A 19,687-nucleotide genomic window follows, 5' to 3' on the forward strand; every position below is an offset into this window, starting at 1 on the left:
CCTGTTCCATCAAAACAACACCTTTCTCAAGCTCCAAGCAAGCATTTTTCATGGTGAAAAAAAATTCTAAATTGCAACAAAAATCACTGGTTGAGAAGACCAATAAAACCCATCAGCTGGAAAACTATAGCTCATAATTTGGTAAATTATGCTCCTTTTCTTCTTCTTCTTCTATACAGGAGACAGAAAAGAGAGCATATATCTCCATTTGCTGAGAGGGACCGCTTTGTTGAATCTGTTCTGCTAAATAACATCCAGATACGACAACGTTTTGTGCCAAACAAATGAACCACAGAGCGAACTCGTTTTACAAATAAGCGCCAAAATCTTAACCCGGCCCATATGCCCGGCCCATTAAATTTGGCGGTCGACGGCTCTCTAAGGCTCAACGCCTCTGCCTCTCTATCTGTAGCACAATGACGACCGCCATGGCTCCTCCACCAGACCCCGTCCCCGAAACCCTAAGCAGCGAACCGGCCGAAACATCTTCGTCTGCAATTACGATGAAGCCCCCAATGGGTCCTCCACCTGCCAAAAACCCTAGCCCTCCGCCACAATCTGAAGCTCCTATCTCCGAAGACCAACCCCAATCCAATTCATCCATTAACGATTCGACAGAAGCAGCCGAGGACAATGCCAAGCAGACCTTGAAGCCCCAATCTCAAGGCTTTGCCGTTCCCTACACGATCCCTCCCTGGAGTGCAGCTCCGTGTCACCAGTTCCAACTCGAGGTCCTCAAGGACGGCGCTATCATCAACCAATTTGATATGTAAGCTTCTTCTTCTTATTACTTTTCCATGGAAGTTAATTTTTCACGTTATGCTATAGCGTTGTAGAAGTTTTTTCTGATTGAAAATTTCAGATATGAGAAAGGAGCTTACATGTTTGGCCGTATAGACCTCTGCGACTTTGTCCTGGAGCATCCAACCGTTTCTCGCTTCCATGCTGGTAATTAAGCAATTCTTTTTCCTTTACATTTTAACTTGGTGATGTTTTCATGTATGTATGTAATTGTGTTACATTTGATTTTATTATAGATTCAACAATTCTTAGGCTTAATGCATTCTAAGAGATTTTTGCGCTAAATCTATAATGGTGACTTGAAAATTTTCCAGTCCTCCAGTTCAAGAGAAGTGGGGAGGCATATCTTTATGATCTCGGCAGTACTCATGGTACTTTCATCAACAAGAATCAGGTATTTCTATGCAGCTGATTGCTTTCCTCACATTGTTTGTATGCCTTGAAGCATTGGATTGTATTGTGTTGTGTTCCATGTGCTTAGTTTTTTATTCTTCTAATACATATTTAACATTAATTGTAATATCTGTCTTTCAACCTTGTTTTTGGCTTTGGGTGTTTTTTCTTCTTTTGGTTTAAAAATGCAAACTTGCATTGACCTGGTCCATCTTCAACCTGTTTTCAAATTAGGAATTAAGTTTGTACTGTGAACAGCTGGGGTTTTTGTATACTCTCATACAAAGGCTCTTGTTGCTATAAATTGTGAGTATTTAATATTGTTCCTAACCATTTTCTCATGCCTAATAATCAGGTGAACAAAAAGGTTTACGTGGATTTATGTGTTGGTGATGTCGTCCGTTTTGGGCAGTGAGTATCTTATTATCTTGATCCCAATCCATTCACTTCCTATGTTGATCCTTATTTTCCCATGTTTTATGACTTAAGAGTTCTGAATGCTAATCTATTAGGTACTTGAGTATATTAGGTAATGAGATTTAGGCATTTGACAAAAGATAGTTACTTAGGATTATCTTAGGGAACTCATCAAGGATTAATTTATAGGTGACTGATTTTTTACAGATGACTTTAGTTTCTTACCCTTTTCTGATTTATCAGATAGTGCTCATAGCCAACTGCCAAACCCATTGATATGGACCTAGAATGTGTCATTGTGGAAAATACATTTTTTTCTTCTATGAGACACTTCTGATTATTCTTCTTTTTGTTTTTATATAGTTCATCTCGTCTGTACATTTTCCAAGGACCATCTGAGTTGATGCCACCGGTAAGACTTTCTTATTTAAATCTGTATGTGTTATATTTCTTTTGTTCACCTGATTATGAAGAATTGTAAGAGGAGATTTTCTTGAGCTACAGGAGTTAAGACAATGAAAATGAACTAAGCACTCAGAATATGTTAGCGTTCAAAATAGTTGCATTTTCTTTCAGAAGAATCCTCAAGAATTTTCTCTACCTTCTTATCCACATGATGACACTACAGTTAATTTTGTAAAGAGTATGTTAATTGGGTCAAGTTAGGTTTTTCAATTTATTCATGTCCAGATTTTGTTCACATCAAGCATAGTCAAATGGCTCATGCAAATAGAATTGATACCACTGCTACCAGGTGTGGCTTGGGTTGCCTAAAAAAGATAGCAGCCAAGTTAGGGTTCAAAGCAGAGCATATTCTCATGGACAGGTCATGGATTATTGTGTGGTTTTATGTTGTAGGAAAAAGACTTGAAGCTTTTAAGAGTGGCCAAAATGCGTGAAGATATCCTAGATCAGGAAGCATCACTTCAACGAGCAAGACTGGAAGCTTCTCTTGCTGATGGCATCTCATGGGGCATGGAAGAGGATGCTATTGAAGAAGCTGAGGTATGTGGGATTTAATGATCACTTCCTTTTTGAATTATGTTTTGAATAGAGATTTACCTAAACTGCATTGCATATCCTTCTATTTTCTTCAAGTATGATGTTTTCTTTATGATGAATTTAAAGAAGATATTTCTATCATATATATCGCTGATTTCTGTGGTTTTGGAATTTTAGGATGATGGTGAAGAAGTAACTTGGCAAACGTACAAAGGACAGCTAACAGAAAAACAGGACAAGACGCGTGAAAAAGTACTTAAAAGATTGGAAAAGGCAAGTGATTTTAATTCTTCTTGCTTTTTTGTTAATGAAATGCTATTTCCCCTGTATGTTAGATCATTTGGTTGCCCACTGTTTATACCCTCAAGATATTCTCCCTGCTTTTAATCATTGAAATGCTATCTTCCTGCATGTGTTAGGTCTCTCTGTTGCCAATTGTTTTTACCTTCAAGATGTATAGTTAGCATCTTATTGTTTCGAGTTGTGTATATTGCTTGGTATTGGAGAAAAGCAGTTCTTGAATTGGTATTCAGAAAAGTCACAAGCACAACCAGTGTACCTGTTATGACCATATTGCAACAGTATGTGTTGCTTGGTGTTTGAGGAGAGCAATAATTCATATACTTGCATTTTAATAATAGAAATAGTGCACCTATTAAAAATGGTTGAAAGTGGCTCTTGTAGTTCTTATTTATCGGTTTCTACCTTGTTTACCTTGTGTTTAAAGATACACTGCCTCACTTTGACAAAACTGACCCATTCTCATTGCTTTCCATTTTTTCATGAGAATACAAAGAATGAAAGATTGGGAAACCTTTAAAGGTTGATGATAAAAAATTTGTTAATGCAGACTTGTTCTCCCTTTATCTAGACTGTTGAAATGGTTACCAATCAAGTTATCCTATTAGAAACTCAACAAGTATTCTTTATAAAGGTCCTAAGCTTTATGGTAAATCTTATTTTTTCTAATATCCTTTTTATTTCATTTTTCTTCTTGTAGATTGCTCACATGAAGAAAGAGATAGATGCTATTCGTGCTAAAGACATCTCTCAAGGTGGTTTGAGTCAAGGACAACAAACTCAAATTGCTCGAAATGAACAGAGAATAGCACAGGTAAATTCTTCACAAATAGGCATATGCTGGTTCATTTCTCCTTTACACTGGTAGTTGATAAACACAAGATTTTTTGTGTCCAACACCACAGAGGAAAGAGAGGGGAACCTTCTGGTTAACATTTTATTTGTTTAAAATTTTAACAGATTATGGAAGAACTTGAAAATTTGGAAGAGACGCTAAATGAGAGTATACGAGAAAGTTTGGGTGCACGTGTTGGGAAGCTATCTTATGGTAAGAAGAAAGGAGCAACTGATGAAGAAGAAGAACTTTTGAGGTATTTTATTAATAACAAATACCTATCTGGAAGTGTCGGTACTTCTACTCTTAATGGTTGTGCAATAGAAAACTCAATTACAGCTGTGCAGGATGCTCGGACCATGTGAATTTGTTTGGATGGTTTTTAGATTTGATCAGGGTATTCTTATGATAGCAATCATGAAGTAGTGATTTCATGATTAACTGTGAATTTAGATGACTATTAGGAATGTCATGCTTTATTTGTCAGTAATATAGGATTTCTGAATTTATTTGTAGTTAATGATTGTAATGATTTGTTATTTTGCAGCGATGATGATGAATTCTATGACAGAACAAAGAAGCCTTCCAGTAAAAAGGCAGGTGAAAACCCATCTGTTGAAACCTCTGATACTCTTCTTGACAAGAGAGATGCTATCATGAAAGAAATGGAAGAAAAGAAAGAATTGCTTTCAATTGAGACAAACAAAATGGCATCAAAAACTACAGACGAAACTGATGCTGCAGATGCACTGGATGCATACATGTCAGGGCTTTCATCTCAGCTTGGTGAGTGTTTTGTGCTACCACTTATTGTTGATAATTGGTTATAGGTGAGTGTTTTCTGCTTTCACTTATTGTTGTTGCTTTCCTTCTTGTTAGTGCTTAATAAAACTGAGGAACTCCAAAAGGAACTATCAGCTCTCCAGTCTGAATTGGACAGGATAATCTTTCTTTTGAAGATTGCTGACCCATCTGGAGAAGCTGCGAAGAAAAGGGATTCAGAAGTGCAAGAGGTGCAAGAGTCAAAACCTAACAAATCTGAAACTCCTGCTCCTGCCATAAAAAAGCAACCTCCAATGGAACCAAAGGAAAGCAGCCAACCTGGAAAACCAGCAAATGACTCTATACTGAAAGAGGGAACTACAGAGGTTAGCATTAAATCGAGCACGGAGCTGGCAGCTACCGAGATTGTAACTGATGCAACAGAAGGAAAAAACGTTGTGTATACTGTTGTAAAGCCACAGTGGCTTGGGGCTGTTGAGGACAAAAAAATGGAGAAGGGTCATCAAGAGGCAGCACCTTCAAATCAGGATGAGGCTGGTGAATTCGTTGACTACAAAGACAGGAAGAAAATTTTGGAGAATGTCAGTGATGCTAAAGTTAACATGGAATCTGGGATTGAAAATGCTGCTCCTGGTTTGATTATACGGAAGCGGAAACAAGTTCATGAGTCTAAAGGTAATGATAGTGATTCTCGTCAACAGCCGGCATCCTCCACAGGAGCTGAATTCATGGCAGAGGATGCTGTGGCACTGTTGTTAAAACATAAAAGAGGCTATTATGCACCAGATGATGAGACCCAAGATGTTAAAGAAGGGAAACAATTGCACAAGGATAAGAAGAAGCCTAAACGAGTTCTCGGTCCCGAGAAACCTTCATTTCTTGATACTAATTCCGATGAAACATGGGTGCCTCCTGAAGGTAAAGCTATTTTGCTTTCCTGTTCTATGTTATTACCTTCTTTACTCGCTTTTGCAAGGTGGGGAGGAGAAGAGTACTGATTGCTGATTTGTTTTGTCTTTTTGAAAAACCTCGTTTCGTGTTGGTGCTTATCTTTATGTTTTGTGCAGGACAATCCGGTGATGGACGAACTTCCTTGAACAGTCGCTATGGCTACTAGATCCGAATGCCCTCATGGTCACCAAGAAGTGACAGTTTATTGCTTGAACCTACGTTTATGCGCCTAAAATGTCATGCATGGAGCAACAACTGGGAGACGCACTGATGGAGTTGTTTGGTAGCTCTCATATTTTGTAATCAGGTTGAAAGTTGAGGCTGGATTACGATCATGAAAAAGCAGTTTAGGGACTGATTGTACAGAGATATGGAGACACAAACAGATCTCTGAATCACTGTTGCAAACCCAAATGTAAAAGTCCGATAATGTACCTTCATACTTCCAAGTTCCAACCATTGCTTGTATCACTATCAGATGGAAAACAAGAAGAAAGAGATTAAGCTTCCAAGTTCTCTAGCAAGGTTTGATAATATAATGCCAACAAGTACAATATATTTATGTATATATTTTCATTTCCGGTTGTTTTTATGTACATCGTCAGATCATCATATAATATTTGATCGTACGATTGTGAATCCTAATAATCCATCTATGGTAATCGGGTGAAGAAAATTAACAATGAAAAGTCGAGCAAAATTGGCACGTGCGCCGTACTGAAAAGGACCAATGGGCAAAATATTCCTATTTATATTAGCAAATGAAGCAATCATATAAATCATTTTTTAATATAGCGATTTATTAAATTATTCATGATTTCTTTCATAAAAAATTAAAATAAAATTTCTTTCATAAAAAATTAAAATAAAATTTCTTTCATGATTTCAAGTTTAAATTTACTCGTATAACAGGCCCTTTTATTCATAGTCAAATTGTATTTTGATTAAATGTGAACGAATTGATTCCCAATTATTTACAAATCTGTTTAACCAAATTTGTCGCTCAAATTTACAAGAAAAGAATAAAGACATCAACATAAAACTGGGCCATGTAGTTTAGACTAGATATTGCTTGAATCAGCCGCAAAGCTTTTGCATACTTCACAGGAATATACACCATGTATTCTTATAAAGCATTATAACATCTTTGTTTCTCAGCTTCCTCTACAGAAGAAGCTTGTTCCATGAACCAGCCTTGGATTAGCTTCGACTGCATATACGTGCATACGGGTATTCAGAAACTCTCAAGTTAATGGTTGGCTGTACACGGGTGGCGTATGTGCACTGACATCTGAATGAAGAACCCTTTCCAGATATATACAGCCATAATGCAGCGAGTCTCTGCCTGGGTTGTTCGAGCAGGCAGCTTCCTTCTTGGCATGCTCATAGATAGCAGCAGTGTGTGAACATCAGAGGCAGAACAGATGCAGTTTCAAATGAAAGATAACTCTCCATCTATTAGTTAAAGAAATACGGCGACTCTAAGACATCCCTTAAGTCAAAGTCACCCCGTTCAGGCAAGGGGGGGAACGTTAATGCGGGAAAGGACTGCTGAAAGCTCTCCAATAACTGGACACAAAACAGATGATGTAGATCACTAAGACAATACCATAAAATAAAATTGTTTGTCAAAGAATGCAGTTGTGATGCTTCATGATGGCGTAAACATTTCTTTTCAATTTAAACTTGAAAGGAAAGGAGCATTTCAGAAGAGAAGATACTGTACATTCTCTAGTATTGGAGTCTCATACAGTTGGACAAACTTTTCACGAAGTATCTTGTTCATTTCATCCACGTCACACGCATGTGTCCAGTATGAGTCATGAACTCCTGTAATCATATGTTATTACATAGCTATTGTAAGTGTCTGCGTGTGCCTGAGAGAGAGAGAGAGAGAGAGAGAGAGAGAGAGAGAGAGAGAGAGAGAGAGCAACTAATTACAATGGAGTGCACAAGAACAGACCTGCAAAGCTTAAGCCTGCCTTTTTACAGGCAATCGCAGTCATCATCATATGAGAACTGTCAAGAGAATGAACAAAATTTGGTGGGAAAGCCGTCCTCTGCCTCTTGACCATGACCTATCATAAACAAAATTTAGTTTTAAGATTTGAGGCTTGGAAACTTAAAATATGTAAAACAATGCTCATTTGGTGATTTCTTTTTTCTTTTAGCCTTTATTGCCATAACGATGTGGTTAGTTAAACTTGTCAAAAATAAAACAATCAGGCATGAGGCAACCCAAAGATGGCATGGTTTTTTTTGTTCCTTTCTTTTTCTAAATACAAAAAGACTGATCCAACTTAACTACCATGATTCCAATGATGATGCGAAAACTACTAAGGGAAGGGCTTCATAATGAATCAACCATTTCACTACCATAGTTCTGTGGAAGAAGTTTTTGCACAAATATTAATCTGAAGGATTAACCAGTGAGAGGAGAGGAAAAAGTCCTCTGCTGCCACTTCCTGGGGCAGGAGGTGGAGAATTGCATAGTGCAGATGCAGAAATTTCAAATATTCCTTATCCAATTGTACAAAAGAAGAAAATATAAGTAAAAAACACATGGTCGGTGTTCCACATATGAAATGATATAAGACAATGCGTTGCTAGCAACATCCTTTCAGTCTTATAAACTAGAAAAATCTGGATATCTCAACTAATGCGATTATGAGTGACACGAGTGTGAGCTTGAAAATAACACTAAATGGCAGGACTAACAAGATAGAATTCCCAACGATGATAACTACAGTACCTTTTCTGTTTCTCGCTGTAACGTCAAAACTTGAAGGGAAGTTTTAATCTGCAACAAATTTAAAAATGAGTTAATGATTGATTTAAACATTTAGTAACTATGAATACAATACAAATATTGACAACCCTTGTCGACTTAGCAGAATTTGTAAACTCACAAGATGCCTTCCGAATTTACGGTAAGGTTGCACAACTGGAAGTCCAAGCGGAGTTGTCCACCGTACCGGTTGGTTTTCAGATGCAATTATCTGCAAATCAAGAAAAACAAATATCAAAAAATCAGGAAAACATTGGCACAGAGAGAGAAAAACAAAAAACAAAAAAGAGGAATCTGCTACAAACTTTTGCACATTCGCCAAGCCAGCTCATGATACCTCGTGCAGCTTCAAACATCTCTCCTAAAGCAGTTAAGGTGATCTGCCAATTATATACAGAATCTTGTCATACAAAGATAAAATCCACATGTACACATGCTCACGTGCATATGAGAAATTATTTCTAATTACATGGGGAAGAAAAAGACACCCTCACAATATGAACTTTCTATTACCTTTGCAGCATAACAAGCACAACCAAAGATCTCTGCATCATCTGAAATGGAACCACGTTCCTTCAACCTCCTCTTGATTTGATCCCGAGCACCAATGTAAGTGACACCATATACTGATGTCATCACAGTCTGCTTCACCAATTTCCTATCCACCTAAATTACGGCCAGCCATCAGGGTCAACCATCAGTTGCACGATATAAGCAGGTAGTCAAAGAAATGCCAGTTCACACAAAGCAATCGGATGAGAACCACATATTTTCTGATATATCAGTAACCAGCACATGTTTTGTTACGGAATTTGAATGATATTAAGTTATTAACTCCAATATCAGGTTATCCGCTTTGTTTTAGTAACATATGCATCAAAAGAATGAACTTAACAGTTGTAAAATCAACCTGATTAATTAATAATTTTGCACGCAATGCCTCTGGAAAAACTACAGGATCCTTCTGTGCATCTCTTCTCATGATTTCCAGTACCCTGCACCGTGAATTTGATACTTAATTATCATAATATTACTTACTCATGACATGATGACAGCTTCCATGGAAATTGAGACAAATAAAACTCGTGTAAATGATGGGGTTCTATACCCATCATGTGATGGAAACCTATGCCTTTGTCATAAACCGCTTACCTAACAGCTATTCCTGAGTAAACATCTGCAGGCTTCTCTCCTGTAACCAGATTCACAGAAGCTGCTCCCAACTGAATGGAAACTTTCCAATGAGACAATATATATGAAACAAATGCATGCAATTTCTGCTATACCATAGGTAGACGAGGGAGGGAAGGAGGGAGAGGGTGTGGGAAAAAGGTGAACCATGTATGACCTACCATAAAATAAAATTGAAAGTAAGAAATACCTTGTCTCTTCCAAGGGCAGCATAGTGTTGTAGACCATTGCACGAGCCATCCTAGAGAACATCAGTTAAAAGCAAGAAATGTAAACATAATATGGTTTAATGAATAATGAGAGGGCAGGCGCAATTTATATTAAAAAGAGCTATTGCTTAAGCAAACAGTCCCTCATTTGAAAAACACAAAATCACCTGATAAGTTCCCCATAGGCTACCATACTAGATAATTCCAGTATCCAATACTTAACTAATGGAAACAAAGCCATCTAAACCTACTTCTTGGGTTGTTTCAACATAGACCTCAAGGAAGGAGGTTACGAGTATAAGAAACAAATCCCCTCAGGATTCCCCTACCCCACCCAAAAAAAGAAGAATCCAAAAGGTATGTATGCATGTGTGAACAGTAAACCGCAGAAAAGATCTATGCCTTACACAAAGCATAGATCTCTGCTAGCTTCCTTTACACAAGGCAGTGCACACATTTATACTTTTCCAGTTTAATTCTGTTATAACTTTTAACACAAGAAAAATACGTAGAACACAGAATCTCCTTCAAAAATGCCCGAAACCACGTAATTTAAACATCCAAAACTAATTGATTACTTGTGGGACTCCCTTTGTGAAAGTACCTGATGTACAGGAATATGTGAAATAAAAGTCTCTGGAGAAGAGCTTCTCAAAGCTTCAGCAAGGTTAATGCACACAGCCAAGCATTGAAATGGATCTTCTGCCTTCAACCACCAGCGCCTTCCTTCTAGTGGTTTGTCCACAGAATCAAATATATCATCCAAGTGATTCTCAGTAAATGCTATTCGACCCTCAAGAGATAATTTGTCCACACCACCAGCATATAGATTTGCCAAGTGTATCTTCAACCAACTTAAGCCTGACTTTCCAAGGGGGCGTCCCTCTTGAAACTCCAAAATACCCCGGCATACATCTGAACCGAGATGATTCAAGTATGGGTGCATAGGATATGCACGGCCCCGAAAGTCAAGATTGTGCGGATAGTAAAAACCTTCTTCATCCTTCATCTTCCGTGCTACCTGCTCCTCCGTAAAATAAGTTTCACATATTCTAAGTATGTTATGATTAATGAATTCACAGAAAGTGAAATAAATCTTACAGCTAGTTTAAGTTCTGTGTCACAACGCTGTGAATGCCTCTCCATGTTCTCCTTCTTCACAGACTTCACCTTCCATTTCCATTTCTTAAGCAGTGTTTCATCTTCAGTATCTGGTTCCTCTGGTAAAGGAACCTGAAATATAGAAATATCAAGAAAACAAGCTTCAAATCAATTTCAATGAATTAAAATTTCCTGAGATAGCACAAGATTAATATCAATAATTTGGAAGTAAAATGAAGGAGTGTGCAAAAGAAATTCAAAAAATGATTAAACCACCAGTTTGGTTTTTTTTTAAATTTATTTTTTAATTTTTAATTTTTTATTTTGGGGGTCTGATCCAACCGATTAACGTGGGTATTGTTTGGATTTTGTCAAGTATGTTAAAGGTTAACCAACCAACCTCTAATATGTCCTTCTCTTTTTCTTTTGGGTGGGTGGGGGGAGAGATTGGAGTACTATAAGTTAGAAAATAATTAAGAAGGCAAGTACATTACTTTTATAGGAAAGGCATGCACATTAACTGGAAATATTTCAAAGAAAAGAAAAATATGACTGATAAACTCACATCATTACGGTCCACCAAATCAGCGAGATGGCCTCCGCTCGCCCATATTCTATCTACAACACTAAGTACCCTCTTATTAACTCTCCATCTGGTATTCCCAAGAGCATCCAGGGCCTGGCCAGGAGATACACAAAATTTACACATATGAGAATCAGCACAGAAGGCACCACACTCTTCATGTTGGTCGAGTTCAATAAAAGTTTTCACGAGGACAACATTTCTATGTATATAAACCTTAAAAACTGGTTCCAGTTGCTCCCTTGGGGTCCTCTTAATTGCTTCACGCTGCTGTCTCGCTCCGTGAATGCGCATGACATAGGATGGTAGGAAAAAGTACCCTCCTTTGTCATAACTGCAAAAATACCCAAAATAAGGGGAGTTAGATGAATTTACAAAAACACAAAAGAGGATAAAAACAGGCTAACATCTCAAAAATGTAAATCTGAAATTATGTCTCATAAAGATCTAAACAACAGTAGGAAACCTAAAAATGGGTTTTTTTTTTTTTTTTTTAATCATTGGTCCTGACTGGTTAGCCAACCAAACAGAACTCTGATGAAGTTGAATTCCCATTCTCTATGTCCAGATGCACTAAGAAAGTTGAATCATGCCACCTTTAAAGTTTGAATTTATTGGAGTCACCCTACTCTATTTCTATATCAAATCGTATTGTCCATCTACATCTCAAATCCACAATAATAAAAGTTCTCTCCGGAAAAAAAGTGAGGGTAAAATAGTGGAAACTTTTCATGAAAAAGGTATTTGTGAATAGTTTAGTGGATGAAAATAGAAACACCTCTCCCCATGCTAGTTTGAAAATAATTAAGATAACCTGAACTTTAACATCTACGATGGTGAAAGCACTTGATTCATTAAGCTCATTCTTCTATAATGTTGGATTTGTTAGCAGCTCTTAAGTGAGATTATAATTTTTTATCTAGTGAGCATGTTCTATTGTACATCCTTTTGAGTTGTAATTTCTTGTTTTACTTGTTCTTTCCACATAGTGGATACCTTATCCACTCTTTGTATGCAGCTTTCCTACTTTAATAAAATTATGTTTCTTCTCCAGAAGAAGAAAATAAAAATAAAAAAAAGGAACTGCAGATTTAGTTTCTTACTTGTATCTTGTATCTGATGATCTTAGCAAGAAGGGAGGGAAGGCTAGGGGGGACGATATTAAGGAAATATTAGAATAACTTCTACACATCCCATCCCATCCATTACCAATTTTCTGAATTTACGAAGCCTCAATCTGATCATATATGATCTTCGAATAAAAGATTTTAAAAAATGAACAACTATAAAATAGGGCAAAACTGGTAAAACAGAACTGATTTTTCCATACCCAGTCCAGTTCAATGGTGGTACCAACATCGGCATATAAGGAATCACCATGTGCCTTGCCTGTTTAAACAGTAACAATTATTAATATATCATGCACTAAAGAAGGAAATAAAATTCCTGCAAGAATTTCTTGACATGTGTCCTTTGGCAGGAAATGAGAAACCTTATACACAAGTAGTTTAGCCAACACTGCATCACCTGCCAGGGACAAGTGAACAATGCTCTACAGACGATGTTATTAGCCTTGAATCAATTTCAATACTATCAAACTATCTTATCTATATAACATTCCTAGATCGTGAAAAGAAGAAACTATTAAATTTAAATATATATATAGTTGCATAGTTCCAAGTGTCAACAGAAAACTTCAATTGTTTCAAGAATAACAGAACAGAAAAAGGATCAGATTTGCTTACTGTTTTCTCAAGGCCTTTGAGAACAAGAGGGTCACATTCAATAACACCATATCTTCTGCTGGCATTCCTGTTGAGAGAAAATTCCACATCATTATTCAAAATTATCCGGAGGGAAGGGGGAGGTATAGAGTTATCAATAGAACAGACTAATAAATACTTTGCATCTTTCGCAACAGTCCTAAATGTGTGTACAAATGCAGGTCGTATATCCGGTGGACCATCTGCTAACTGGTCAGCTGGAGGTTGTATAAAAGCTGTTTGAGTCAACAATTCAATCAAACGACTGCCGACCTAAAAATGTACAAAGGGAAAAAAGCACCCCTTTAGAATGCATGTGAATAAAATGCTGATAACGTTTTACCAGTAAAGGAAATAATCCATGCAAACCTTAGCCCTGGCTTCCAGGCTCCATGATTTTGAAGCATCATGTTTGCTCACTATCCCTCTCACTGCTTTCAGTTTTTGTTTTTTCATCAAATTAGTGACTTTTTTATTCAACTTCTCTCGTTCCTTCATTGCAGCATCAGACTCCCCATTTTCCTGATCTTTGTCAACCTTTTTCTTTCTCGTCATTTCCAAGAACTTGTGTATTCTAACCTGATGCATTGAAGCAGTGACACATCAGTGCTCATCTAGGAGAGATGGGCGGGATGACACTGTGTAGAGTAAGAAAACCAAGCCTTAGGAATACTGCTTTACTTAGTAAAGAGCAATGCACTAAGGTTTAGATTTTTAGAACGTGCCTCAAGCCAACGTCCACACAAACTTGACATGCTTTGAAACAAAGGCAAAAAAAGGAATTTCACTACGGCATCACCGTTAAATGGATTCCAGCAAAGACAAATTAAACTAAACGGATAAATAAATAAGTAAATGACCGCAATTCTACTCATGAATGGAAGAGCATGGACTATTAACCAAGTAGATGAAACCGAATCAAAATGTCCACGAAGAATATGAGTAAAGCAAAGTTGAAACCTCCTGCTCAATGGCTTCACCTATCGTGCAAGCAGCTGCTACCACCCTGCAAGTTCCATGTTCGCCTCCAGTCATCAGCAATCCCATCAACTTATGCATTGTAATAACTGACATCATATCAGCTGGTAACTGATCAATATACGGTGCGTAAGCTGCCTTATTCTTTCCTTTCCGACACAGGTCCTGCTCTTTGTCAATGGCATTGCGCAAAGGCTCAAACCAACCAAGAAACAAAGACTTCATGTATGGCAAATTGGGTGCTAACTTCTGCTCACACATGTCCATCATAAGCTCCCTGTACTCCTTGGCCGCCCGTTCCCATGCTTCAGTTTCAATCTTTATCTGTCTTCTCTTAAGCATGTGGTACTTCCCTTGCCCCATTCCTCTCGCTCTATTCTGCCTAGTCCGCTGCTTATATTGGGCCTCCCTCTTCTCCTCTATACTCATTTGTTGCAATAATTCTTGAACTTCATCAACAACAGACACTTCTTCCTCAACATCAGTGGAAGATACAGCCTCAGCTACGCTCGCATACCCTTTGGGACAAAACCCATTAAACCAAATCGGATTCCTCACAGACCAGAAACTGGGCTTACACATACAATCCTCAGGTGAAGAAATAGTACCTTTCCCGCGAAAACCCACCTCAGAAAACCTCAAGCTTGAGCAAGAACTCAGCTCAAAAGGCTTGAAATTTCCCGGGAAAACCGATTCCTGGCAAATACCCAGAAGGCTATAAGCTCGTGAAAAAGACTGCGAATTGATGTGAAACCTCTGCTTCCTAGAAATGGCTTGCTTAGCAAAATTTCTCCACACAGTTGTTGATATCATTGATGGGTTTTTGTGGAAAATTAAGGGGCTATGAAATGTAAAATTCTTGCTGATATTTGCAGGGGACAGTGGGGTTTGGCTTCTGGACATCAAATTAAAATCAAATTTTTTTGGAGTAAATTAATTGATGAAACTGTGATCAGAGGAAATGGGTCGATGAATGAATTTGCAGAAACAATGGAATTCATAGAGACTGAGAAAGGGGGGTAGTAACCAGTAAGCTAGCAGCCGCCTTAAGCCCTTAACTATTTCTTAAACCCTGTCTTTGATATTTTATTGATCGAACGCAAAGCCTCGCACTTCGGATTTTTGCTTGCCTTGGTGACTGACGGAGTAGTCTTGGGGGGGTTTCTACAATATTTTAAATCTTTGCACCCTATATGTAATTTGACGATTGATGATGTGTCGGTTTTTTTTTTTTTTTAATAAATTTTTTTTTTTGAGATGATGTCGAATAATTAAAACTTCGTCCATGATTAAAAATAAAATTCAAACTTTTGTTTATTAATAGAGAAATGGACTTGTACATTTTCAGATAGGGAAGAGAATCAAAGGCTTACTTTTTGTTGTAATTTTTTGGGAAAGGCCCATCTACTTCTTATTTTCTAGATATAAATTCAACCATTTTTAAATGTTTATAAAAATTCAAATTTGAAATGTGCTATTATGTAAGATAATATTTGTTTTAATAATAATTTACTTATTATCTTTTATTGATAATAGGTAAATTCCTTTTATAAATTATTAGGTGCATTATTTTCAAAATGCGTTAAAAGTTGGGTATATTATTTAATAAATAAATAAATTCATACTAAGTAAATTATTTTTTGATGTGACACTCACAATGTCACGTAATATTATTAAATTACTTATGTTGTAACACGTATATGTATTTATTAATTTTATACACAAAGTCTATGACACATAAACATTGTCATTTGCTCACATTTTAGTACTTTAATTCATAACGCCACATTATAATGTGATAATAACACCCTGTCTATGATTTAAGTTCGAGAGACACCATATTACAAATTTACAATGGTTCTTTTTTGTCACTATAATAGGGTTTCTGACCACTAACGAAAATGATGGCAAGAGCATGCTCACAGGCTCAAAGCAAGACGTGAAGAAGTTAGTGCTAAATCCTGGCTTCAATTTACAACAATATGACATTTTAGAGTATCAGCAAAAATCATTGATCTCAAATTGAGCCAAAATTCTTGTACTAACTTTTGCCTGTCATTTCTTGTCATATTTTCATATTACTACATCGAAAGTGAAAAAGTATTCGTAGCATTCTGGGGTTTGACAAGTCTAACAAAGAGCAATCAGAAAATTTGGCATATCCATGAGAGAGAGAGTGTGTGAGAGAAAGAGGGGCTAGATTTATTAAGTTGGAGAATTAACTGAGATACATAATTTGCCTGGTCTAATAAACTTCCTATTTTTTCCTCTAAGAAAGAGAAACAATGACATTTATCCTATCATTCAAGCCCCCATCCATGATGAGTACATCTTTCTTGACGTATACAATACTTGAATTCTCGATGCAGATGCTACATAGTTGGTTCTCATCCTCTAGAGACTTTTATCCTATCACCAACGACCCAATTAACCAATCAAATAAATAGAAGCGGGGTAGAATACAGATTCAATTTGTGAACTGATCTCGTCTCTTCATGCACTAGTAGCTGTGGGCTTAAAACAATCAATATTGCACAATCCGACTGATCTGAACATCTCTCCAAAGCTGCCACCAAGGTTAAATTTCAACAATCAGAACAACCAGAGTTGTATGTGTCTGTGCTACATTGTGGATGATTGAACTTTGAACAATAAAGCAAGTATGGATAGAAAAGAAATAAATAGTTAATGAATAGCTAACCGGTCAATGCTATTTCGTGCTTTCTCTGGCTGATCCATGCTATTACTTGCTTTTTCTGGGTGATCCGTACTCTTTCTTGATCTCTCTCTCTTATCAGTGCTGGCCCTTGACTTCTCTCTGTGATCTGTGCTCAGCCTAGGGTTTTCTCTGTGGTCGGTACTTGGTCTACAATTCTCTCGTTGATCTGTAGTGGAACAAGATTTCTCCCTAGTGTCAGTGCTTCTGCGTGGATTTTCTGGTTGATCCGTAATTGGCCCAAATCCATTTCTAAGATGTGGATATTTCTCAACAGCTGATACAAACTTCTTGACATGCTTTATGTATTGTGGGTAGAGCTCCAAGTCACAATGATTCCCTCCTTTTATCCATAATGGCTCATACTTCTCCTTACAATGTTCCCAAAGCTGCTTGCCATGGGACCAATCCACAACATCATCAGCCGTCCCCTGCACAGAACAAAACAACCTGGAAAATAAGCATGCTTCTGAAAACTAAGCCATACATTTAATGATACCATAAGACAATCATTGCACTCTATATGCTATGCAATCGGGGTAATCAACAAGTACACTGGCAATTGGAAAAGAAAGACAGCCGAGGCATCCCTTTTTCAGACCTTACCTTTAATGTGGATGAAATGAGGAAAAAAAATTAAATTAAATTAAATAGTTTTTTAATTTCATACCAAAATAAATCTCATGCCTTCTTTTAAGGAAAAAAAGAGGCAAAAGCCATCATCCTGCGTAAGATCATTTACAGCCCATATGGTGCTTCATGTCCACATTCACTTATTTTCTGGAGAACTTAGTACCAAATGGCACAATGAGTTTAAAATATATATCTATCCTAGTATCCAATTAGAAGCATTAAATGGCTGTTCAAACTTGTTAACAAGCAGCAGACATGAAATGTTAGTGCATCAGTGCACACATAAGTCCAATTTGCTATGCCATCAATGTGCATTAATAGCTTGCCATGTTTTTTGAAAAGAATAACTTGCCATATTTAGATTCACAAAATTCTGGGGCAATAGAGCATACAATTTAAAGAAAAAGAGGTACTCACATGAATCACCAGAACAGGACAACTGACCAAGGGTATTTTGTCAATGTTCTGCACCATAAATAGGCCAAACTCTCATTAGCATGCATTCACTTCAAATATTATGAGAAAATTGAACCAAATCGTCTAAAACTGAGCAATCGATAAAGATTAAAAACCTTATAAATGTCAAACCAGTATGTCCGCTTCACCGGATACATGACACGAAGACCAGACATGATCGGACTGTGAAGAACCACCGCCCTCAATCTTGGTAACCGGGTTGCTAGATCTAGAGTGGGCCCACTACCAACTGATTGCCCATATAAGATAACATCTTCCTCCTTCGCACCGTACCTCTCCACAAGGCATCTATATGCAGCTTCTATGTCTGCATAAGTGTTTTGCTCACTTGGCTGTCCATAAAGGAAAAGATATATATCTCATTTTGAACATTCTCCTAAGCAATTATAGCTAAGACTTGTTTTCATTTATCAAATGCTCAATTTGGTCTGTAGGAAAGAAGAAATTTGTCTAATTAAAAAACGAATTAAGCAGGATGAAAAACTCAACAAAGGGGTGCATCAGGCGTTTTAAGTGTCTTTAACCCCAAGTAACAAAACCAAATTGAAGTTTCATTTCCTCTGACAAAAGAAACCCTACTGAAATCAAATAAAGAGAATTGTAACGATAAAATTAACATTTTCCAGTTTCGCTTCCCCTCCTCTATGGAGCTACGTTTTCTGGGCATCCAAACAAATTAATACAAATCCAAATCCCATACCTTCCCAGTAGATTGTCCGTACCCCGAATAGTCATACCTACAAAACACGCACAGAGCCCCATAAGTTCAAAACTTTTCAAAGTACACACATATATTTATGCAAAAATAGAAACACACACACACTACTAAGCTATATATAATTAAACAGTGAAATCATAGATGCACTTGACTGACCCCAACAAGTTGACTCGGAGGTGAAGACTGAGCTCGCTGAACAACTCGTACATCTGACCCAGATCAGCTGCGTTCCCGTGCGAGTGTAAAACTGTGAGCTTCGCCGACGGATTCCTTATGTACACCGCCACGACGTCGTTCCCTCTCTTGGTCTTCAGCTTCAAAACGTCCACGTTTTCCCTGGTCCCTACCCCAGTCATCTTCAGCTTCCCACTCTCCTCCTCCTTCTCCAGTCCGTACGACGGCGGGTTCGGTGGGAAAAACGCGAACTTGGCTGCCATTGACGACGTGACTGCTCCCATCTCAAGCCCACCCAACCCCACTCCCCCCAATAATAAATTATATAAACAAACGGTACTTTAATTTAAATTAAACGAATCTGGTCGTGGAAGAACTTGATTAAAGCTCATTTGAATCCGGGGGGATTGTTCCCGAAAACGTCAAAATCTGGATAATAATTTGGTGACTGGTTAGTGAGAAAGTGAGAGAGAAAATGAGATTCTAGGGTTTGAAATCACCGTAAGGGGGAAGTGAAGAGGGTTTTTGAGCTGTGACAGAGAAAGAACGGAGGATATTCCGGCGTGGAAATGGAGGGCACCACGTGTGAAATGATTAAAGTTTAAGAGGGGGTTGTGGTCCGGTGATGGTGATATGAGAGAAAAGTAACTGCAAGCTCTATTCTGCCCCGCCACGTGTCCTCTCGGGGCAGCCGTGGTCCACTGATCCTTTGAAGGGCCAGATTGGCAACATAATCTCTTTTTTTTCTTGTTTTTTTTGGTTTTTTATGTCTTGGGAATTAGTATAAAAATGTTTTTATTTCTTTTCCTTTTTGTTTGGGTTCTGTTGTAATGGCTGGAAAATGGTTGTGACTTGTGTCTTTGGACAAGTCCGT

At 37.6% G+C, this 19,687-nt stretch overlaps 3 protein-coding genes across 4 annotated transcripts; 1 reads left to right on the plus strand and 2 right to left on the minus strand.

Annotated features, from left to right (window-relative positions):
- The first annotated feature begins 30 nt into the window (after positions 1-30).
- LOC117623597 (kanadaptin) lies at positions 31-6,072 on the plus strand. The gene is made up of 12 exons (XM_034354645.1): positions 31-769; positions 863-948; positions 1,116-1,195; positions 1,550-1,605; positions 1,975-2,023; positions 2,470-2,616; positions 2,791-2,886; positions 3,614-3,727; positions 3,874-4,004; positions 4,296-4,534; positions 4,628-5,449; positions 5,599-6,072. Exons 1-12 carry the CDS (start codon positions 417-419, stop codon positions 5,646-5,648), a joined length of 2,223 nt encoding a protein of 740 aa, XP_034210536.1. The 5' UTR covers positions 31-416; the 3' UTR covers positions 5,649-6,072.
- Positions 6,073-6,383: 311 nt separating this feature from the next.
- On the minus strand, positions 6,384-15,242 carry LOC117622503 (DNA-directed RNA polymerase 2, chloroplastic/mitochondrial). Of its 2 annotated transcripts, XM_034353194.1 has the most exons (19): positions 14,078-15,242; positions 13,487-13,696; positions 13,257-13,390; positions 13,100-13,166; positions 12,685-12,743; positions 11,571-11,688; positions 11,337-11,450; positions 10,772-10,903; positions 10,275-10,691; positions 9,652-9,702; positions 9,423-9,493; positions 9,181-9,265; positions 8,784-8,936; positions 8,576-8,650; positions 8,392-8,481; positions 8,235-8,282; positions 7,446-7,560; positions 7,209-7,312; positions 6,384-7,051 (listed from the first exon to the last, which is right to left on the minus strand). In XM_034353194.1, exons 1-19 carry the CDS (start codon positions 14,996-14,998, stop codon positions 6,941-6,943), a joined length of 3,075 nt encoding a protein of 1,024 aa, XP_034209085.1. In that variant the 5' UTR covers positions 14,999-15,242; the 3' UTR covers positions 6,384-6,940. The 2 variants fall into 2 exon arrangements, 1 of the variants encoding a protein (XP_034209085.1); XR_004584996.1 differs by lacking the exons at positions 6,384-7,051; positions 7,209-7,312; positions 7,446-7,560 and having other exon boundaries at positions 8,608-8,650.
- Positions 15,243-16,274: 1,032 nt separating this feature from the next.
- LOC117622293 (alpha/beta hydrolase domain-containing protein 17B) lies at positions 16,275-19,423 on the minus strand. Its single transcript, XM_034352923.1, has 6 exons — positions 18,796-19,423; positions 18,622-18,658; positions 18,017-18,253; positions 17,862-17,909; positions 16,797-17,242; positions 16,275-16,661 (listed from the first exon to the last, which is right to left on the minus strand). Exons 1-6 carry the CDS (start codon positions 19,095-19,097, stop codon positions 16,589-16,591), a joined length of 1,143 nt encoding a protein of 380 aa, XP_034208814.1. The 5' UTR covers positions 19,098-19,423; the 3' UTR covers positions 16,275-16,588.
- Positions 19,424-19,687: the final 264 nt, after the last annotated feature.

The sequence above is a fragment of the Prunus dulcis genome, chromosome 3 (genome assembly GCF_902201215.1).
Source record: "Prunus dulcis chromosome 3, ALMONDv2, whole genome shotgun sequence".
Taxonomy (NCBI): domain Eukaryota; kingdom Viridiplantae; phylum Streptophyta; class Magnoliopsida; order Rosales; family Rosaceae; genus Prunus; species Prunus dulcis.